General features: G+C 36.5%; 1 protein-coding gene across 4 annotated transcripts in view; it reads left to right on the forward strand.

The window, feature by feature from the left end:
• Positions 1-24,248, forward strand: part of TMTC3 (transmembrane O-mannosyltransferase targeting cadherins 3) — a 62,195-nt gene that overhangs the window by 4,000 nt on the left and 33,947 nt on the right. For 3 of the 4 annotated variants that reach the window (XR_006220097.1, XR_006220098.1, XM_042992852.1), the window contains exons 2-6: positions 5,564-5,780; positions 17,236-17,454; positions 19,361-19,460; positions 23,152-23,267; positions 23,715-23,887. Coding sequence is in view for 1 of the 4 variants with exons in the window: in XM_042992852.1 (XP_042848786.1) it covers positions 5,564-5,780; positions 17,236-17,454; positions 19,361-19,460; positions 23,152-23,267; positions 23,715-23,887 (825 nt within the window). In the remaining 3 variants the exon portion in view is untranslated. Of the gene's footprint in view, positions 1-4,028; positions 4,317-5,563; positions 5,781-17,235; positions 17,455-19,360; positions 19,461-23,151; positions 23,268-23,714; positions 23,888-24,248 lie in introns of those variants that run through there. The other variant, XR_006220099.1, reaches the window with a different exon arrangement.

The raw sequence follows: 24,248 nt of genomic DNA on the forward strand, positions 1-24,248 counted from the left end.
ATCGGAGGTTTAACCAACTGGCCCACTCAGGCCCCCCTGTCAGTCACATCTTTTCAATGACCTTCCCCAACAGCTAGACAAGGGCGATACAACAGGAAACAAGTTTGCTATGGTCTAGGTCCTTATGCATTATAGTATGTACGTAGTTGTGAATCAAATTTAACTCAAGTTCTACTTCAGTCACTCTAATTTTGAGGGAAATCACTAAAACTGTTATTTTTTTTATCATATTTTCTGCATCAGTCAGTTTTTACCAAGAGAAGAGTGATACCAAGAGATGTGATAATTTTATAAATGTCCCTGCTACAGGAATACTTGCCTGGACCTGCCTTCTGTCTTCTCTCTGGTTTTATGAGCAGTTTTATTTAATCAAAATCATTTCACAAAAAAGACTTTCCGTTTTGTAATTGCTACCTCTGTTCCCTGTATCAGTCAACTAATTTTGTTCAGATGTTATTTCCATTCCCTTTTTTGCTGCTTTATCAAGAAAACGAATGGTAGGTTATTTTCCAGCATCTATAATAAAGCATAACCATGAGAACTTTAGTATCCACTGTGTATAAAATATTTCATTTAGTCTGTTCTAGTAGAGAAGACTCAGTGTGCAGCAAGCTGACGCTTGTCTCTTGACATGAGACTGGAAAGATTAGGAAGAGTCAGAGTAAATACTTCATAAACTTTGCAGGCCAAAGTTTTATACACTTTAAAATAGTCATAAAATATAGATTATTCTTATTGAAGAAGATCATGAAATTATTGAACTGAGAGAACTCTACTTTCCAGGTTAAATAGTCACAAATTCATATAAAATTTTCCTGTAGGTTTATTTTTTCCACAGTTGTACTACTGGATTTTTAGAAAAAGGGGTACATGGTAACAAACACCTATGAGAATCTCATCTTTGATATAATGGTCAAGTAAGCATTTTTGCTTTCCTTTCTTTATGTTTAACAAGCATGTAAGGTACTATCATCTCTAGGTAAAGAAAGAGAAGCATTGAACCCCCTCTCCATGTCACAAGGCTTCTCATTTGCAGTGAGCTTGAGCTTGGAGCAGAAGACAATCCCTAAAGTTAAATCAAGTTGAGGGTTTTGATTATTATGTTGGCATTGAGCACGTCAATTACTGAATGGAACTGTTTGCAACTTAATGTGATTGTATAACTCTTAATTACCTAACTATATTTAGAAATCCTGGGAACTGTCCAAGTTTTTAAAAGTAACATTTTATAACCTTATGTTTTGTAAACCTTTAAATTCAACCTAAAAGTCTTATTATGTTTGTAAACTTACACGCCCCCCCACCCCCTTTTTTATATAACTCAAATTGAAAGGACTAAATGCATAAGCTACATTTAAAACTTGGTTAAATTGCCTTAATTTAAAATTGCATTTATAATTTTAATGTATTTTTATTATTTTTTTAATGTTTATTTTTGAGAGAGAGCATGAGCATGGGAGGGGCAGAGAGAGAGGGGGAGACAGAATTTGAAGCAGGCTCTGTGCTGAGAGCAGAGAGCCAGATAGGAGGCTCAAACTCAGGAACCCGTGAGATCATGACCTGAGCCGAAGTCGGATGCTTAACCAACTGAGCCTAATTTTTATTCAAGGACTCAAGACACCTGACTTAAAAAGCAAAATTTTCTCAATACTTAAAACAATTTGTATACACCTAATAAATTAAACTTAAAACTATAGCAACTCCCAAGTCCTTACAAAAATTCCAATATATTTGCAAACTTGGCTAAATTAGTATACTTTTCAGCTAAAAAGCCTAAATCCACAAACTGCATGGCCAATAATTTAATATTATGTATATTTTACATATCATTGTGTCATATAAAATTGCATTTTAAATTCTTTTTGAAGCTAATATATCAAGAGTCTACAGTGTATAAGATTCTTCTGAACAATATAAGTACTCTAATAATCAAATACATGTTAATTCCCAAATATAACTGTGAAGTAGTAAAACCACAGGTTTAATTTACTCCTATTTCCTCTATTTATTTTAATTTTTCCTGTGGTGAGAATGTTTAACCAAATAGTTTAACAGCAGTTTGGGGTAAGAACTCCAAGTGTCACCAGGTCAGGGACCTGACATTATTTATGGGAGAGAGGTTTCTGACTGATACACAAGACCTGATTTTCATCTATCCCATGGTGGATGTCCTGAGTTGTTTTGTTTTCCTAAATTTCGATTACACACACACACACACACACACACACACACACACACACACACACACTGTAAGAGTAACATGGTTCTCACCCATTCGGTGCTCTGTTTATATCTTCTTGGGAGTGTTGTTCAAGAACTTTCTGACCTATTCTAGTATGAAGTGGTTAGTTGACTTGCCTGCATGGTTGTCATTCTGGGTATTTCTTTTTTTGCTTTGTTTTGTTTAGTTTTTGTTTTCTTCTGGGTATTTCTTTTGTTGCTATCTTGCATTGGATCCCGTCTCCTGATTTCCCTCTCTCTGTTTCTTAGTATACTCCCTAATTTTACTGGTATACATCTTCTATTAGTTTCCTGAAAAGAGGAGACAGAGGTAATGTTTTTAAGACCTTGAATGTCTTAAAATATTTTTATTCTAGTTTCTTAGTTGGGTAATTTGTGTTTATTAACATAGAATTTTAAGTTGGAAATTATTATCCCTCAGAAACTTGAAGCATTACTCCCTTTTTCTTCTGCATCTAGCTTCCAGTATTAGTGAAAGAAAAAAAAAAGATTTGTTTGGATTCATAATCTTTGGTATGGAACCTGTTTTCTTTGTGGAAACTTTTAGAGTCCTTTTTGTTTGTTTCCAGAGTTGTAATATTTTATAAGATTCTATACCAGTTTGTAAAAAAGAGCTGGAGTGTCTCAAAATGTATATAGACAGACTTCTGGTTAACCCTCATTTTCAGTTTGCTACCTTTCTTCTGACTTGTGTCTTCTGTGTCAGACACCTTGTATTTCACCTATTTCAGAGAGGAAGTCTCTGATCTTCTCCTCTGCTATAGAAGAGGTCACTTGCCTGTACCCAATGGGAAAGGGGTCTAAATTCTAACAAATCCATATGTTCCAACCTATTTCTTGAGATCTTGTCACCAGTTTTGAGATTGATGCTGGCAGGGATGCAAAAAACTTTTTAAGTTTTCCACCTTAAGCTTTAGATTCACTTTCCTGAGCTCTGTTAGGTCACTTGCTAAATTTTGTTTTTCCAGCTTCCAAAACTTGCTATGATTGCCCCTCCAGTGGTGTTTATCCTTGGGAATTTATACCCCCCTTTCTTTTCTCTTTTAATACTTTGTCATTTTAGTGTGTAGTTGAGAATGAGTGAGGCAAATAATGCCTGGTCAGTCTCCAATCTTTAAACAAGTGCTATCAGCTTTTTCTATGATAATAAGGTATAAGGTCTTACTCTTTAGAGATGATAAATCACTTGTGGACTCAAGATAAACCCTTAGATAATTTTTCTTTTAGTTAAAACTATCCTTCAAAAGGTACAGCTAATTTCTTTTGGTGATTGGTAGCATTGGATTTTGCATTTCTTTAAGTGTAATATATTCTAAGGTTTTCCTATCCAATTCTAAAGGCACTTTAATAGGCTTGTGTGTGTATCTTTATATAAACTTACGTCTGATTTTAAATCTCTCTCTGCCCTCCCTACTGTATTCTTCCTCTCTACATCTAGGCCAGATGTATATCAGGCCTTAGATCTTCCGGCTCTGTGAGTGATGTATTTTTTCTTCTTGCTGCTATAACAAATTATGACAAACATGCTGGCTTAAAGTAACAAAAATTTTTTTTATTTATTTTTTTTACTGTTTATTTATTCTTGAGAAGAGAGAGCATGAGCAGGGGAGGGTCAGAAAGTGGGAGACACTGAATCCCAAGCAGGCTCCAAGCTGTCAGCACAGAGTACGATGCACTACTCAAACTCATAAACCGGGAGATTATGACCTAAGCTGAAGTCAGACGCATAATGGACTGAGCCACACAGGCGCCCCAACAAATTTATTTTATAACTATGGACATGCAAAATGGGTTTCACTAGACTAAAATTGAAATGTCAATAGGGCTGTGGTCCCTTTAGAATCTAATGAAGAAAGTGGTTTTTTTGCCTTTCCACCTTCTAGAGGCTGCCATCATTCCTTGCCTTATGGCCCTAGCCTGCTGTCACATCACTCTCATCTCTGCTTTTCTGACTCTTCTGCCTGCCTTTTGTAAGGTTTCGTGTCATTGAATTGGCCCACCAGATAATTAAGGATATAATCTCTTCATCGCAAAACCCTCCATGTAATCACAACTTGTAAAGTCTGTTTTGCCATGTAAGGTAACATATTCACAGGATCAGGGGATTTGGATGTGGACAGTTTGGGAGGGGGGCATAGTTCTATCTTCCACAAGTGATGAGCCTAAAATGATCCTAATGATACTACTCAAGCTAAAAAAGTAGATCATCAGCTTGTTTTTCAAGAGTACCCTTATTTTAATTATAGGGCTGATTCTTCAGTATCATCCAGTTATTATAGTGCCTTTTACTCTAAACCATTCTCTCACTGAATCCTTTATTTAAAAAAAAAAAATTATTTTGAGAGAGCACCAATGAGAAGGGGCAGAGGGGGTGGGAGAGAATTGCAAGCAAGCTCTGTGCTGTCAGTGCAGAGCCAGACACGGGGCTCCATCCTTTGCATCCATGAGATACGTGACTTGAGCTGAAATCAAGAGCTGGATGCTTAACCGACTGAGCCACCCAGGTACCCCTCACTGAATCCTCTCTAAAACAATGACTTAATTATGAATTTTCATGTGTGAAGCCCATTCCCTATATTAAAACCATTTGTGGTAAAAAGAAAAAGAAACACTATTTAGAACTGGGTTTTAAGCTTATATGGGCCAGATAACATAAATCAATCAAACAAGTCAGGGTTAAAGACAAAACGATACTTAAATGGCTAGTATACAGCTAGCTTAGGCTTAGAATTCCTATAGAGACATTTAAGACAGATACGTTTAAAAGGTTTTAACCAAACCAAGGCTGTGGGCTGCAAGTTTGGACACCTGATTTAGGTAATAGTTGATCTTCTAGTATATTAAGTACTAAAATAGAAGTTTCAAAATACATTTCAGAAAATCCATGTTCAATGTTTTTTCAAATATTTGTTTTCCCACAAAAATTTACTGTTCTTCCCACTAAGATTTATTTACTACTCCTTGAGTAGACCATACTAGTTTTTTTTTTAAGTTTTTTGTATGTATATCTGTTTCCCTGAGTAATCTGACCTGTGACGACTTATAAGGAATTCACTATCTAGTTAGCTAGAGATATAAATCCAGAGATTAAGTAAGTGGTGTGATTGTAGTAGAGGTTTGAAATTCATGAAGCAGCAATTAATTTTAAGTTAGAAATTTGAAGAGTGAGCAGCTAATGCTTTTTAGAGGTGGATGATATTTGAGCTGAGCTTTGAAATATTCTCAAGGAGAATTAGCATTCGCTATTTTACTTATCCTTCTAAAATTTTACTTACTTGAAAAAAATGATGCTTATTTTATTTTCATGATTTTTCCCTCCTAGATTTTATCCACAAGTGCTTGTGGAAAAGATGGCTGATATTAACCTCAAAGAAGTAACCTTAATAGTAGGTGTGGTTACTGCCTGCTATTGGAACAGCCTCTTTTGTGGTTTTGTTTTTGATGATGTTTCAGCAATACTGGATAATAAAGACCTGCATCCATCTACACCTTTAAAAACTTTATTTCAGAATGACTTCTGGGGAACCCCTATGTCTGAGGTAAGTATTTATTTATTGCCTATATGTATCTCAGATTTTAAATAATTCTAGTAGTTTATTACTCGTAATTCTCTATCAACATTGGCATCATAGCATTTATGAATTTGTTTCCCAAAAATTTGTATGTTAGATAGGAAGTTGAAGATGTGGTTATCGTCTTTAAAGCAGTACATGGTTCTTTCCTTAGTTGTATACTTGGTTTAATCTTTTTAAAAATAATATATGTGTGTGAAAACCAAACATATTAGGATACGAGTAAGTGTAAACAAATCTATTTCTTGCTAATTTTCTCTTTTTCCATGATTCAGGCCAAAGAGATGACCACTTTGGATATATTTAACCATCTGAAAATATGTGACTTCAGTATAAATAGATTAGACTTTTTTTTTGAGAGTGATAGTGCATGTGTGCACTCACGTGATCATGAGTTTAGGAAGGGCAGAGAGAGAGAATCCCAAGCAGGCTTTAAATATGGAAGTCTCTCAAGGGTGGGGGTGAAGTCTGTCATTCCTTTAGTGACAGCACATAAGTATTTTTTTCTTGTTAAAAAGCAGACTTTATTTTCTTAAACCTTCCTGTTCTCACCTAATTCTAGCCTTTAAAAAAAATACATATTTGATAATGAGTAAAAAATAATGGTTCTATAATAAGATACATTATTTTCTAGTCAGTTTATTTCCTTCTACCTTTTATCCCCAGAGACCCTTAGAACTACGTGTCCATTCCTACAACTTAAGCTAGTATCTGTTGTGATATTAATCATGGCATTGAGATTTTAAACTGAAAGGTTAGCTGGCTAGATTAAAGGTCTCATGAAAGTTATCATACCTTCGTGTCAATATGATTTCCTCAGCTTTACAAATACAATATTTGATTTTGTTCAAAGCACCTATAAGTGGGCACACTAAGAAAATACTCATAATAATAAACTCAGACAAAATGAATGAACAAATTAGAATAACAATATATGGTGGAGATTGTTGCTTCCTCCTGTTTTCAGATGGGCATCTTCTTTTCCTGTTGGGAAACATGCCACTAGGGAAAAATTGTTCTGAATAGTATTTAGGTATTATATGTTTTCTTGACAAGCCTGGAATTAGCACAAAGATCTAATGGTTGATGTCATTAAGTACTGATAGGCTAGAGGCCTGTGTGCAGATCACCAAACCTTTATATAAGGATTTTTGTGCCAGTATAGAGCTTAAAGACACATTTTGGGCTTAGAACATTCTCCTGAACTGTATGAATACTGGCACATTAGGGATCTTTAGACTCCTTTTGGCTTCTCAGTGTTTAGATAATCTCTTTCATAAACCCATTCTTTAGATAGTAATACTCTGTTTTTGAATGGTTCGGTGGATTATAAATCCGGCTGCATATTACAGTTGCCTGGGGCACTTAAAATGTTACCAAGGCTCTACTCAAACTTGTTAGTTACAGTTAGCTCAGAATGGGATGTAACCATCAATATTTTTGTCTTGTTCTTTTTGTGTGTGTTCGCTTTTTTATTGTAGGATTTTGGGGGGATAGAGGATTGGGTGTTTCTTAAGTTATCCAAGTGATTCTCTGGTGCAGCCATGGTTGAAAACCACTGAGCTGTAATGAGCCACTCTTGTCTGGCATTTGGCCTACAATATATCTATCTTAAGGTAATGTTTGCAAATAATCCCATTGCACTAGATATTGCCTCAACTATATGGAGATTCACATTAGCAGGGAACTGTCAGCTAATTCACTCATTATATTCATGCCTATGTTTCTATTGCCACCTAATAATATGAGTAATTAAATTTTCTTTTAATATACCTGAATTTAATAATGATCTATATTATTTTGTTTGTAATATAGCTGTTTTACTGTACTTTCGAAGAGTAAACCTGTTATCTACTATGCTAATGATTATTTGTCATAGCAGAGTCTCAGATTACTAATGAATTGTGTAAATACAGTAAAATACTGGTTTGTGAGCATAATTTGTTCTGGAAACATGCTTGTAATCCAAAGCACTTATATGTCAAAGCAAATTTCCCCATAAGAAATAATGGAAACTCAGATGATTTGTTCCACAACCCAAAAATATTCATATAAAAATGATTACAATACTGTAATGTCGTAGACTCTGGGCCTAGAGTTCTTTCTTGTCTAGCAAGAAAGCGAGATGCAGGATTAAAATGCAAAAGATGGCTAATGTCCGGGAGAAGACAAGAGCCCCTGATTAAGGGTCCTTGCTCCTTTCTTATTAGGATCAGAAGGCTTACAAACATGGTGATGAACGTGCAGAAAGAGAGAATGAAACTGTAAACATTAACTCATGGACTCATGGGAAAGGGGATCTTGAAGATATGCAGGGTTAGGGGTTTGGGTTAATACAAAACAAAAAATCCTGGTGCCCAGAGGAAGGTTGTTTACAGCAGACCTCAGGCACCACCTGTTTACCTAAACTTGTCTGGGGACAAGAAAGGTGGAACATGTAACCTCAGAGTCAACTAGGAACCTTTCTTTTGTTAATTAGCTCTGCTCTGGGCAGCTTTGCCCTGCAGTGGTCTATAGCCCTATTTACCTGTTTACCTAATTTGGTCCTTCTGCAAAAGCAGCTTTCTGCTATAATACTAAGTTGGGGAGTTGGGGGGGTGGGGGAGGGGGGCGGGTGGTATCTTCCCTGAATACCAACCTTATTTACCTCATATACTTTTATATTGGGGCATTGGCCCACCCTCTCTATACTTACTTACCTAATCTTGTTTACCCAAATTTGGGTGTGAGTATCCTATGGCTTTTTAATTCTTTATGCCTTGTTAACCCATCAGTGCAGGCTCAGGGAATTCCTAAGCTTATTCCATTACCACACTGCGATATAATATAAAATTAAGAAAATACAAAATATAAAGAAAAATTAATCTGCACTTACCTTTGAAAACTTTAGTGGCTGGTGTGAGGGAGATGAGAGAAGAGTGTTATTGTGTAGGACAACTTTCACCATCACTAACGGAATCACTGCTATCTATAGACTCCATGGAATCTTCCTCTTTTTGTGCAACTTAAACAAAGAACCTATCCACTGGCACTTGCTTTTGCCTCCTTTTGAGGATTTTGTGGAAATGTGACATTGCATTGCCATTAAATAGATTCATCACTCACACTGCCACAGCCTTATTTGGGTGGTACATTTCTATAAAATTTTGCACCGTTTCCACATTTTACACTTCTCCCTAATCTCATTTGAAGTGAGGGATTCCTCTACCTTTTTCTCCTCCTCTCCAGATGAGATGCAGATGTAGACTTCCATAAAATCTTGCAATTTCGGCCACTTGCATGCCTTGTTTGTACTGCTCAATGATTTCCTTCTTAACATCCACCATGATCATCTCCTCCTCACTGCCTTTCTTTTCAACCTTTTTCTGCATGGGGGCCATCATATACGCTTGCAGAGATACTACAATACAGTATTGATAAATTCTTGTCATATTTAATGAAACTGGCAGTAAGACAGCAGAGGAAAGAGTCTATATCTGAAGGCAGTCTGACGTAAAATGAAACAAAGCATTCCTTAGCTTACTCTTGTATGGAAAAGTGAAGTACGTACATAGGTAGTTTGAAGTGACAAACAAGACACTAGTGCCAGTTGTGGGCACCCTCCAGAGTTCTGAAACCACCGATTTCTGCCACAGCCTGAGATCAAGCATGTGACCATGGGAGATGGTCACCCACAATTCCACAGCCATAGAGAGAGAGAGAGAGAGAGAGAGAGAGAGAGAGCGCGCGCGCGCCATTGTCTCAGTTGTGATCATGTGACTTTGTTTCACATACTACTATTGTAAGATATTACTCATTTATCAAGTTAAAATTTATTAGAAATATTTCCTTGTTTTGTGGAACACTTAGAACGAGTTACTTTTGCAATCCAAGATTTACTATAATTAGTTATGTTAATAATTAATTTTTTAATTGGCCATTACCTATGGCTCTCTAATAGACCTAACAAAAAAAATCATGTATATTGCAATTAAAAATAACCTATTCCCCTTGCATTTTCAGACTTATCCATTCAGCTGGCAAACATGTCCCATTGGAACTATGGTAACATTTTAGGCTCTCAAAAGGTTTCTAGAACCTTTTTTTTGCTATTGGATACAAATCATGTCAGTTCAGTATAGTGCCTTAAAAATAATTTTGTCTGCCTGAGCTAAAGCCAATGATATACAGAAATTAAGCAGCAAAGAACATTCTAAGTAGACAACACTCATGGTGTGTGTAGTCAGTATAGAGATATTAAAATGTTCCTATTTTCAAAGGAGAAATATTTGTTCCTTGTGGTTCCTAACATTCCCTAGTAGGGATGAAAAGCTTACAAGTATAATACCAGGGTCCCAGCAAGATATGGTAAGAGGTAAGAGAGCAAAGAAGCTGAATTTGAATACCCTTACATACAATTTTTATTTATTTATTTTTTCAATAGATGAAATTTATTATCAAATTGGTTTTTATTGTCAAATTGGATTCCGTACAACACTCAGTGCTCATCCCAAAAGGTGCCCTCCTCAATACCCATTACCCACCCTCCCCCCCCTCCCACCCCCCATCAACCCTGTTTGTTCTCAGATTTTTTTTTTTTTTTAAGGTTTTATTTATTTTTGAGACCGAGAGAGACAGAGCATGAACGGGGGAGGGGCAGAGAGAGAGGGAGACACAGAATCGGAAGCAGGCTCCAGGTTCTGAGCCATCAGCCCAGAGCCCGACGCGGGGCTCGAACTCACGGACCGCGAGATCATGACCTGAGCTGAAGTCAGACGCTTAACTGACTGAGCCACCCAGGCGCCCCAGTTTGTTCTCAGATTTTAGGAGTCTCTTATGCTTTGGCTCTCTCCCACTCTAACCTCTTTTTTTTTTTCCTTCCCCTCCCCCATGGGTTTCTGTAAAGTTTCTCAGGATCCACATAAGAGTGAAATCATATGGTATGTCTTTCTCTGTATGGCTTACTTCACTTAGCATCACACTCTCCAGTTCCATCCACGTTGCTACAAAGGGCCATATTTCGTTCTTTCTCATTGCCACATAGTACTCCATTGTGTATATAAACCACAATTTCTTTATCCATTCATCAATTGATGGACATTGAGGCTCTTTCCATAATTTGGCTATTGTTGAGAGTGCTGCTATAAACATTGGGGTACAAGTGCCCCTATGCATCAGTACTCTTGTATCCCTTGGGTAAATTTCTAGCAGTGCTACTGCTGGGCCATAGGGTAGGTCTATTTTTAATTTTTTGAGGAACCTCCACACTGTTTTCCAGAGTGGCTGCACCAATTTGCATTCCCACCAACAGTGCAAGAGGGTTCCCGTTTCTCCACATCCTCTCCAGCATCTATGGTCTCCTGATTTGTTCATTTTGGCCACTCTGACTGGTGTGAGGTGATATCTGAGTGTGGTTTTGATTTGTATTTCCCTAATAAGGAGCGACGTTGAGCATCTTTTCATGTGCCTGTTGGCCATCTGGATGTCTTCTTTAGAGAAGTGTCTATTCATGTTTTCTGCCCATTTCTTCACTGGGTTATTTGTTTTTCAGGTGTGGAGTTTGGTGAGCTCTTTATAGATTTTGGATACTAGCCCTTTGTCTGATATGTCATTTGCAAATATCTTTTCCCATTCTGTTGGTTGCCTTTTAGTTTTGTTGGTTGTTTCCTTTGCTGTGCAGAAGCTTTTTATCTTCATGAGGTCCCAGTAGTTCATTTTTGCTTTTAATTCCCTTGCCTTTGGGGATGTGTCAAGTAAGAAATTGCTACGACTGAGGTCAGAGAGGTCTTTTCCTGCTTTCTCCTCTATGGTTTTGATGGTTTTCTGTCTCACATTCAGGTCCTTTATCCATTTTGAGTTTATTTTTGTGAATGGTGTGAGAAAGTGGTCTAGTTTCAACCTTCTGCATGTTGCTGTCCAGTTCTCCCAGCACCATTTGTTAAAGAGACTGTCTTTTTTCCATTGGATGTTCTTTCCTGCTTTGTCAAAGATGAGTTGGCCATACATTTGTGGGTCTAGTACTGGGGTTTCTATTCTATTCCATTGGTCTATGTGTCTGTTTTTGTGCCAATACCATGCTGTCTTGATGATTACAGCTTTGTAGTAGAGGCTAAAGTCTGGGATTGTGATGCCTCCTCCTTTGGTCTTCTTCAAAATTACTTTGGCTATTCGGGGCCTTTTGTGGTTCCACATGAATTTTAGGATTGCTTGTTCTAGCTTTGAGAAGAATGCTGGTGCAATTTTGATTGGGATTGCATTGAATGTGTAGATAGCTTTGGGTAGTATTGACATTTTGACAATATTTATTCTTCCAATCCATGAGCACGGAATGTTTTTCCATTTCTTTATATTTTCTTCAGTTTCCTTCATAAGCTTTCTATAGTTTTCAGCATACAGATTATGTACATCTTTGGTTAGATTAATTCCTAGGTATTTTATGCTTCTTGGTGCAATTGTGAATGGGATCAGTTGCTTTATTTGTCTTTCTGTTGCTTCATTATTAATGTATAAGAATGCAACTGATTTCTGTACCTTGATTTTGTATCCTGCAACTTTGCTAAATTCATGTATCAGTTCTAGCAGACTTTTGGTGGAGTCTATCGATCTTCCATGTATAATATCCTGTCATCTGCAAAAAGTGAAAGCTTGACTTCATCTTTGCCAATTTTGATGTCTTTGATTTCCTTTTGTTGTCTGTTGACGCTAGAACTTCCTGCACTATGTTAAACAACAGCGGTGAGAGTGGACATCCCTGTCGTGTTCCTGATCTCAGGGAAAAAGCTCTCAGTTTTTCCCCATTGAGGATGATGTTAGCTGTGGGCTTTTCATAAATGGCTTTCATGATCTTTAAGTATGTTCCTTCTATCTCGACTTTCTCGAGGGTTTTTATTAAGAAAGTTTGCTGAATTTTGTCAAATGCTTTTTCTGCATCGATTGACAGGATCATATGGTTCTTATCTTTTCTTTTACTAATGTGATGTATCACATTGATTGATTTGCGAATGTTGAACCAGCCCTGCATCCCAGGAATGAATCCCACTTGATCATGGTGAATAATTCTTTTTATATGTTGTTGAATTCGATTTGCTAGTATCTTATTGAGAATTTTTGCATCCATATTCATCAGGGATATTGGCCTGTAGTCCTTTTTTTTTACTGGGTCTCTGTCTGGTTTAGGAATCAAAGTAATACTAGCTTCATAGAATGAGTCTGGAAGTTTTCCTTCCCTTTCTATTTTTTAGAATAGCTTGAGAAGGATAGGTATTATCTCTGCTTTAAATGTATGGTAGAACTCCCCTGGGAAGCCATCTGGTCCTGGACTCTTATTGGTTGGGAGATTTTTGATAACCGATTGAATTTCTTCGCTGCTTTCTATTTCCTCCTGATTGAGTTTTGGAAGTGTGTGGGTGTTTAGGAATTTGTCCATTTCTTCCAGGTTGTCCAGTTTGTTGGCATATAATTTTTCATAGTATTCCCTGATAATTGTTTGTATCTCTGAGGGATTGGTTGTAATCATTCCATTTTCATTCATGATTTTATCTATTTGGGCCATCTCCCTTTTCTTTTTGAGAAGCCTGGCTAGAGGTTTATCAATTTTGTTTATTTTTCTAAAAAATCAACTCCTGGTTTCATTGATCTGCTCTACAGCTTTTTTAGGTTCTATATTGTGTATTTCTGCTCTGATCTTTATTAGTTCTCTTCTTCTGCTGGGTTTGGGGTGTCTTTGCTGTTCTGCTTCTATTTCCTTTAGGTGTGCTGTTAGATTTTGTATCTGGGATTTTTCTTGTTTCTTGAGATAGGCCTGGATTGCAATGTATTTTCCTCTCAGGACTGCCTTCCCTGCATCCCAAAGCGTTTGGATTGTTGTATTTTCATTTTTGTTTCCATATATTTTTTAATTTCTTCTCTAATTGCTTGGTTGACCCATTCATTCTTTAGTAGGGTGTTCTTTAATCTCCATGCTTTTGGAGGTTTTCCAGACTCTTTCCTGTGGTTGATTTCAAGCTTCATGGCATTGTGGTCTGAAAGTATGAATGGTATGATCTCATTTCTTGTATACTTATGAAGGGCTGTTTTGTGACCCAGTATGTGATCTATCTTGGAGAATGTTCCATGTGCACTGGAGAAGAAAGTATATTCTGTTGCTTTGGGATGCAGAGTTCTAAATATATCTGTCAAGTCCATCGGATCCAATGTATCATTCAGGGCCCTTGTTTCTTTATTGATCGTGTGTCTAGATGATCTATTCATTTCTGTAAGTGGAGTGTTAAAGTCCCCTGCAATTACCACATTCTATCAATAAGGTTGTTTATGTTTGTGAGTAATTGTTTTATATATTTGGGGGCTCCTGTATTCGGTGCATAGACATTTATAATTGTTAGCTCTCCCTGAGGGATAGATCCTGTAATTATTATATAATACCCTCCTTCATCTCTTGTTACAGCCTTTAATTTAAAGTCTAGTTTGTCTAATACAAGTATGGCTACTCCAGCTTTCTTTTGACTTCCAGTAGCATGATTAATAGTTCTCCATCCCCTCTCATATATCTATGTAGAAATAAGATTGGTCTTGTTTTTTTATCCATTCTGATACCCTATGTCTTTTGGTTGGCACATTTAGTCCATTTACATTCAGTGTTATTATAGAAAGATATGGGTTTAGAGTCATTGTGATGTCCGTAGGTTTCATGCTTGTAGCGATGTCTGGTACTTTGTCTCACAGGATCCCCCTTAGGATCTCTTGTAGGGCTGGTTTAGTGGTGACTAATTCCTTCAGTTTTTGTTTGTTTGGGAAGACCTTTATCTCTCCTTCTATTCTAAATGACAGACTTGCTGGATAAAGGATTCTCGGCTGCATATTTTTTCTGTCCATCACATCGAAGATCTCCTGCCATTCCTTTCTGGCCTGCCAAGTTTCAGTAGAGCGATCTGTCACGAGTCTTATCGGTCTCCCTTTATATGTTAGAGCACGTTTATCCCTTGCTGCTTTCAGAATTTTCTCTTTATCCTTGTATTTTGCCAGTTTCACTGTGATGTGTCGTGCAGAAGATCGATTCAAGTTACGTCTGAAGGGAGTTCTCTGTGCCTCTTGGATTTCAGTGCCTTTTTCCTTCCCCAGATCAGGGAAGTTCTCAGCTATGATTTCTTCAAGTACACCTTCAGTACCTTTCCCTCTTTCTTCCTTCTCTGGAATACCAATTATGCGTAGATTATTTCTCTTTAGTGCATCACTTAGTTCTCTAATTTTCCCCTCATACTCCTGGATTTTTTTATCTCTCTGTTTCTCAGCTTCCTCTTTTTCCATAATTTTATCTTCTAGTTCACCTATTCTCTCCTCTGCCTCTTCAGTCCGAGCCGTGGTCATCTCCATTTTATTTTGCGGTTCATTAATAGCATTTTTTAGCTCCTCCTGACTGTTCCTTAGTCCCTTGATCTCTGTAGCAATAGATTCTCTGCTGTCCTGTATACTGTTTTCAAGCCCAGCGATTAATTTTATGACTGTTATTCTAAATTCACTTTCTGTTATATTGTTTAAATCCTTTTTGATCAGTTCATTAGCAGTCGTTATTTCCTGGAGGTTCTTTTGAGGGGAATTCTTCCATTTCGTCATTTTGGATAGTCCCTGGAGTGGTGCGGGACTGCAGGGCACTTCCCCTGTGCTGTCTTGAATAACTTGTGTTGGTGGGCAGGGCCACAGTCAGACCTGATGTCTGCCCCCAGCCCACTGCTGGGGCCACAGTCAGACTGGTGTGTACCTTCTCTTCCCCTTTCCTAGGGGTGGGATTCACTGTGGGGTGGCGTGGTCCATCTGGGCTACTTGCATACTGCGAGGCTTGTGGTGCTGAGGATCTGGCATATTAGCTGGGGTGAATAGGTTAGGTGCACAGGGGCAGGAGGGGCAGTCTCAGCTCGCTTCTCCTTAGGTGATCCACTTCAGGAGGGGCCCTGTGGCAGGGGGAGGGAGTCAGACCCGCTGCCGGAGGGATGGATCTGCAGAAGCACAGCATTGGGTGTTTCACAGTGCAAGCAAGTTACCTGGCGGGAACTGGTTCCCTTTGGGATTTTGTCTGGGGGATGGGCGAGGGAGATGGCGCTGGCGAGCGCTTTTGTTCCCTGCCAAGCTGAGCTTTGTCGCCAGGGGCTCAACAACTCTCCTTCCTGTTTTCCTCCAGCCTTCCCGCTTTCCAAGCAGAGCTGTTAACTTATAACCTTCCAGATGTCAAGTCCCTCTTGCTGTCAGAACACACTCCGTCTGGCTCCTCCGCTTTTGCCAGCCAGACTTGGGGCCTCTGCTTGGCCGGCGGGCTGCCCCTCTGCCCCAGCTGCCCCCCGCCAGTCCGTGTAGCACGCACTGCCTCGCCGCCCTTCCTACCCTCTTCCGTGGGCCTCTCGTCTGCGCTTGGCTCCAGAGAATCCGTTCTGCTAGTGTTCTGGCGGTTTTCTGGGTTATTTAGGCAGGTATAGGTGGAATCTGTCTAAGTGATCAGCAGGACACGGTGAGCCCAGCGTCCTCCTACACCTCCATCTTCCCAAGCTAAAATTTTTAAAAATAGCTAGGGTAATATTTTATGTGGTTTTGACCTGTGTTTTATTCTTAAATCGGCTTTAATTTTGTCTTACAGTAAAACTTTTCTGGTTAAGTGAACCTTACAGTTTGTAAAGAAATTCAGCAAAAACTAAGAAAGTTTTTGCTTTTGTATTATCCTCTGTGTAGTATTTAGTGAGTTTTTGGCTTAATATATTCAGGTGTATACATTACAAAGGTATTTTTCATAAAACAACTAGACAGTATCATTTTGAGACTTCACCATTTAAACTGTGCTGGTAAACATTTAATTCTTATATTTACTTTTGAAGAGCTATCCAGCAGTTATATAAATGCTGGTATTGGTATAGATGGGGATATAGGCTTTGGAAGGAATCTTTTGGTCTAATTTGATCAGTGCTATTATTATATTTTTATTTTATTTTATATTTTTATTTTTAGAGAGCACACAAGAGTGGGGGGAGGGACAGAGTGGGGCAGAGAAAGAGAACCTTAGGCGGGCTCCACCCCTCAGTGCAGAGCCTGATGCAGGACTTGATCCCACAACTCTGGTATCATGACCTGAGCTGAAATCAGGAGTCGGACACTCAACCAACTGAGCCACCCAGGTGCCCCTATTTTTCTCTTTTTTTAATTTGTGTGTTAAAGAGGAGTTAAAAGTCAAATGTTCTTCCTCTGCTGTTGATTCTTCATTATATTTAGGAGAGGAAATTGCCTTGTTTTGGGACTAAGGAAATAGGAAAACACAGCTTATAAAGCTGTATTTTATGTTTGTGTTATCCTTGGAGCATTCACTTCATTATTTTATTGCTAGTTTCAACAGTAAATGCAGCAATTAGTTTGTGTGCCCTGAAGGACCATGGTACTTTAATGATGATGATTGTTTTTTTCCTTTCAGGAGAGAAGCCACAAGTCTTACCGTCCCTTAACAGTATTGACATTTCGCTTAAATTATCTGTTTAGTGAGCTGAAACCAATGTCATATCATCTCCTAAATATGATTTTTCATGCTGTGGTTAGTGTGATATTTCTTAAAGTCTGCAAACTTTTTCTGGACAACAGGAGTAGTGTCATTGCTTCTTTACTTTTTGCAGTGCACCCAATACACACAGAAGCAGTAAGTAAAACTGTGAATCAATTTTTTTCTTTTTTTTTTTTTTTTTTTAGCAGAGCCTACATAACGATTATAATGGTATATGTTTTTAAGAAAAAAATTAACTGTGGCTTTAAATCAAATATTTGAAGATTTTTAAATTAGTGTAAGTCTTAACTTTCCAGGCTACATAAAATTTTTAAATTTAAAACAAGTTTTGAAACAAGCATTTATTATTTAAGGGTATAAGGTATACTTGCTCAAGATTAGTAATGTAAAATATAAATGAATATAGGTCTTTTTTGCTAATTTTTTTATGAATATAGATTTAAAATATTTGTCAACTTGGCATTGTGTTTCAAAGGATAGGAAATATTTAGGAAGGCAAATTTAAGTAAAGGATGAAAATATATCAAAATATATGTAAACATAAACACATCCTAACAAATGATGATACCCAGTACTTTCATGTTGTCTCTTGCCATGTGTTTCAAAATTGTTAGCTGTTTCTGCTGTTGCCAATGTGTTTGTCAGCCAGTACCTCCTAAGACATAAACTATAACTTTATTTTTCTTGAAAACCGTGAAACCCCAAAACTGTGCACAACAGAGCAAAGAGGACTCTGTTCAATTGCTTTGTTATGAGCTTTTGGTTGTAAGCAAAAATGTGTATGTTTAAACTCCAAGTGTTTGAATGTGTATGTGTGTATTAGAAGGGGTGTGTATCTCTCACTGTCTTGAACCTTTTTATGTCTAATTGAACAGATATTTTTCCATATGTTTATAAAAATGATAGGTTTTAAATTCTACAGTGAATTCAGAGTACTTTTTTTTTCTTTTTTTAATTTTTTATTTATTTAAAAAAAATTTTTTAAGTGTTTGTTTATTTTTGAGACAGAGCATGAGCCAGGGAGGGGCAGAGAGAGAGGGAGACACAGCATCCGAAGCAGGCTCCAGGCTTGGAGCTGTCAGCACAGAGCCCGATGCGGGTCTTGAACTCATAGACCATGAGATCATGACCTGAGCCAAAGTTGACGCTTAACCAACTGAACCACCCAGGTGTCACAAGAGTACTTTGTTTTTAAGTTTATTTATTTTGAGAGAGAGTATGAGTGGGACAAAGGCAGAGAGAGAATCCCAAGCAGGCTGCACACTGTCAGCAGAGATCATGACCTGAGCCGAAATCAGGGGTCGATGCTTAACTGACTGAGCCCCCTAGGCGCCCCCAAACTTTTTATGTACTGGCCTCTTTTTTTTCTTTTTTTTAAGTTTATTTGTTTTGAGAGGGAGAGAGAGAATCCCACACACGCTCTATGCTGACAGCAGAGATCATGACCTGAGCTGAAATCAGGAGTTAACGCTTAACTGATTCAGGCACTCAGGCATACTTCAGAGGAAGAGGTTTGAGGGTTTTATATTTAATTTTGTAGAATTTAAAAGGACTTTTTAAAGTTCATTGTCTTTAGTTTATAAGTTTATTTTGAGATAGACCTTACTGAATTTATGATGTTTTTATATTTTAAGAACACTTTGTATTTTAAGAAAATATGTAAGGTCTTAGGTTTTTTGTCTTTTTTAATTAAGACCTACTCTAGATATTGTACTAATATTATATAAGATGTTACTGTTGATGGAAGCTGGGTAAACCGTACACAGGACTTCTCTGTATCTATTTTTGCAACTCCCTGTGGGTCTGCAATTATTTCAAAATAGTGATGATAACAGAACTATTGTAGTCACTGGAAAATTTATTTTTATGGAAGATACACAGATTCACCACACGAGGGCACTCAAAGCATGTCTAAGAAACTGAAATATGCTTGAAAAATTATGGCAATTTAATTTCTAAAGTGCTGTTCCTATTATATATGGTAGTTAAATTTTCAAGAGGCTCTTCATTAATACGAACTCCTCTCCCTTTCCGTTTTTAGGTAACCGGTGTTGTAGGAAGAGCAGAACTTTTGTCATCTATCTTTTTTCTAGCTGCATTTTTGTCATATACCAAATCAAAAGGACCAGATAATTCCATAGGTAAGTGTCTAACATTTAATTTTTTTTCTATAGATATAAAACTTGCTAAGTAATTTTTATTTACTCTATTTATTATAAAATATATGTCACACTTGGGTTTATCTTTATATATTATACTATTTCAGCACGTATGGACATACGAACATGATATGCAACATTGTCAATAGTAAAAATTATTTTTGTATGCAGTTTATATTTTATCATGACTAACAGATTCTGTATTTAATTTAACTTAAAAAATTTACCCTAGAGTATAGGAGTTTTAGAGTCATTCCTAGTTCCATCTGTTGTTACCTATCAAAGATACAAGTACTAATACTTCAGTTGTCTTTCTATAATAACACCTGTGAAGGCCATGCATTGTATTGTTTAGATAAAGTTGAAAGCCTATTAGAATATAACTTTTATTAGGTGTTGATCATAGTTCAGCTATTTATGGAGTCCCTACCATGTGGCCCACCCTGGAAAATGCTTTGTACACATTAGCTCATTAATCCTAGTTATGCCAGGTATTATCAGAAAACAAGTTCCAGGCAATAAAAATGATTTTTTAGTTGTGTGAACAGTAGACCTGAAAGAGGTTTTACATAATAGTAACCTGTATTTGGTTGATCTAAACTTTAATTTTTTTTTCCCTACATCATTGGAGAATTTTCTCACTATAAACCCAAAGTACTGATGATAAGGGGCCTAATTTTACATTAACGGAAACTAAGTTTCAACAAATAAGTGATTTAGCCAAACACCTTTAGTGTTGTCTTAGATTTGTAATATAGGTAGGTTTCTATCTCCATTTCCTGGAATGGAGTTCCTGGTATACAGTAGGTGTTCAGTATATACTTGTTGAGCAAATGACCAAGTCAGTGATTAAATTATAATTAAAAAAAAGTGCTGAACCTGCTTTGGACCTCTCTCTGTCCTCTTAACTCCCATAGTCCTATTCCACATTACATAATTTTATACTTGAGACCATAAACAGATTTGTCATCATCTTTTGTATTCACTATTTAACGTATGTGTCCTTGCAAAGGTTTCCAATTTGTAATTATTTGATCACTTTAAATTCTAGGTTATTCATGACCCACACCCATTTTGAAAGCATGATCCACCTCAGGGCCTTTGCTTCTTTCTGTTACTTTGGGTTTCTGCTCAGATGCCATTAGCAGCACCACTCATCTTCCCATTCCTTTCTATTTCCCTTCACCTTCTATTTTTCTTTATTAACACTTAGATCATCAGTTAACAAATAAATCTTGTTTATATGACTATTATCTTTCTCCTCCACAAAATGTAGTAGATACTTAAAATAACTATTTGAATATGTGATTGCTAAAGGTTTGTATCTTTATACATGTAAAATTCAGTTTAGAAACCTATATTTTGAAATTGGAATGAATTTTAATGATTGAAATGGATTCTGTATTTATACATGTATATTTTTAAGTGTTGTTAGTGTATCTAGCAGGGGGACTTGTTTTGGACAAAATTACACGTGGTTAACTTTAACCCCAGAGATCTATTTATGAAATCAAAGTATGTGTTCATACAGTAATGTAATCACCAAAAGTTGAAGAACTGAAGCGACTGGTTTCAATAAACCTTTTGCCTTTATTAGAGCTGTTAGTTGCTGAGATTGAATCCAGCATTACAGAATGCAGCTGTTTGCTTTCTGTCTTGGAGTGGAATTACAAACTAGGGAGAAGCTCTGAATTTAATGTCAGAAGAACCAAGTTAAAGTCCTGATTTCTTTATTGTGCATGACTGTTTTTTGGACCTCTAAAATTCTTTCTTCTTAAAAATGCACATGATTACATCTTCCCTTATATCACAGTAGAGTGATTTTGAGACTCAAATAATATATGCTAAACTGGTTATACAAGCCATTTGATATATTGTTTTAAATATCTTTTCAAGGCCGTTATTTCCCACTAATTTTTATTATATTCATACCCTTCCATTCATACTATTCTCTGTATCATTCACTTGCTAAGCTTATTCCCTCCTCCTCTCTATGCATGCATACCTCTTCCCCAGTTTTTCTATGTATATATCTTCAAGGTTCAACTTTAGGTTCAGCTTGTTTTGTAAATAATCATCTATTGATTTCTTTCCTGTATGAATTTCTTACAGAATTTAGCATTATGTTTCATTCCTTGGTATAATGTACTTTTGTATTGATGGTTTTGATCTGACTGGAATATGAGGTTTTTGTTTTTTTTTTTTTTTTTTTTTAGGAAAGGAATACTGTTTTACTGGGTATCTCCAATAGTGTTTGAAGGTTTTTTGAGTTGTTTTTCTTACAGTAATTTTAATCAGTAGAGTATTTTAAAGTTGAAAACAATTTCAAAAATAAATGAATTTCTGTAGTAAGCCCAACAACAAAAGAAGATATATCAAACTCATGAATTATTTTTCTATTTATACTTGGATTTAAGTCAATTATTTGAGATTTTGCTCTGATTAATGTTCTTAATAAACCTGAGGTCACACAATTATACTGCAATATGCTTTTTTAACTTGAAAATAATCAGAGGTCATATTTTAAGGAAAACTTAAGCTCAGAAAACTTGTTCAAAGTCATAAAGCAAATTAGTAGATATGGAATTATTCTCAAAATTCATTCTTCTTGAATAAAATTATTACTAAACTAGTTGATATTGCTTAAAGTTGATGAAGTAGGTTTTCTATTTAAGTAGAACTTATGAATATTCTATTGATAGTACTTTTAAGTATATATATATATATGTACATATATATGTGTGTGTATATATATCCTGAGAGAGAGTGCAAGAAGGGGAGGGGCAGAGAGAGAGAGAGGAACACTACCAGCACAGCCCAATGCAGGGCTTGAACCCACAAAGCCGTGAGATCATGACCTGAGCTGAAACCAAGAGTTTGACACTTAACTGACTGAGCCACCCAGGTGCCCTCTAATGCAGATTTTTTAAAAGAATAGTATTAATTTAAATTCTATTTATCTGTTTCAGTTTTTATACTCTTTAAAATAAGAATGTTATTCTACTTTGCTTAGTAGTTTTCAGTTTGAAGTTTTTAATAAATGACAGATATAATAAAACATATAGATGTCTGTGTAATAATTTAAAGAATTTGCCTTCATTTCACATACATGGTTCATTAATCACAACACTCCAGCCTTTAAGCTTCCCTTCTCCAATTTGGCCACCCTACCTTTGTTTTAAAAATTAGTATTTCAGGGCACCTGGGTGGCTAAGTCGGTTAAGTATTTGACTCTTGATTTCAGCTCAGGTCATGATCTCAGGGTTCCTGAGATTGAGCCCAGCTTTGGGCTCTGTGCTGACAGCAGGGAGCCTGCTTGGGATTCTCTACCCCCCCCCCCCCCCCCCCCCGCCCCTCCCTGTGTGCGTGCATGCTGTCTCTCTCTCTCAAACTAAATAAACTTTTTAAAAACATTTCATTAGATAATTTTCCTCTCTACAAAAATTTTTTAGTTTAAGTTATACATTTCAATGTTTTGTTTTGGGTATATAAAATCACAACATTTAAATACATTTTGAAATATGAAGTATAGGTTAATGGGAAATAGCACAAATGTGAATATAGAATCATGAGTTTTTTAGTAATGTCCAACAGTTGTATAACTTAAAATATTCATTTATGATACTATAAAATTGTTTTGTGTAGTTTATATTTTTCTGTTCTTAAATTGCAGTATGGACTCCAATTGCTTTGACAGTGGTTTTAGTTGCTGTTGCAACATTGTGTAAAGAACAAGGAATAACAGTTGTGGGAATTTGCTGTGTGTATGAAGTATTTATTGCCCAGGGGGTAAGGAGAAATACAATTTTTATTGTTATCTTTTATCCTATTTGAATTTGATGATAATAAACTTGGTTTCTAAATGTGTCATTATAAATTATTCTCTTTACCAATAATGTTACCAAAAATTTGCAAGAAACTAGCATATTTTGTCCTCGTATCCACTGAAAATTACTTAACATTTTATAACTCCTTCAGTTTTTTAAGACTGTTGTTTCAGTTTCAATAATGGAATCATTAGGTAATTTGGAAATGTACACAGTAATACCGTCCAATATGATTCATTATCGAGTAAGATTATTGGATTCAGTTTTATTCCTTATCAGTTCCACACATTGCTCCATACTGATTTTATAATTACAGTCAATTTATATCTAATCTTGCATTTTGAATGTATTGCATTGTTGAAAACGTTGTAGTATATTGTTATTTAAAACTTTTTTTTTCCTATTGCAGTATACTTTGCCATTATTATGTACTACTGCCGGACAGTTTTTCCGTGGGAAGAGTAATATTCCATTTTCTATGCTGCAGACACTAATAAAACTCATTGTTTTGATGTTCAGTACCCTATTACTTGTTGTGATTAGAGTCCAGGTCATTCAGTCCCAACTTCCAGTATTCACCAGGTATGGAAATTCTGATTCTTTTTTTTGTTTTTGTTTTGTTTTGTTTTGTTTTCATTCTTTCTTTAACTCTTGATGTTCAGTGATTATAATAGAAGTGTTTGATTTACATTGAGTTTTTTTTTCTCTTTTTTCATGTTTATTTATTTATTTTGAGAGAGAGTAAAAACAGAGCACAAGCAAGGGAGGAGCAGAGAGAGAGGGTGAGAGAATTCCAAGCAGGCTCCACGCTGTCAGCACAGAGCCCGATGCGGGACTCGATCTCATGAATCGTGAGATCACGACCTGAGCTGAAATTAAGAGTTGGCTGCTAAATGACTAAGCCACCCAGGTGCCCCTACATTGAAGTTTTTTTTAACAGCTT

This window comes from Panthera tigris, chromosome B4 (assembly GCF_018350195.1).
Source record: "Panthera tigris isolate Pti1 chromosome B4, P.tigris_Pti1_mat1.1, whole genome shotgun sequence".
Taxonomy (NCBI): Eukaryota; Metazoa; Chordata; class Mammalia; order Carnivora; family Felidae; genus Panthera; species Panthera tigris.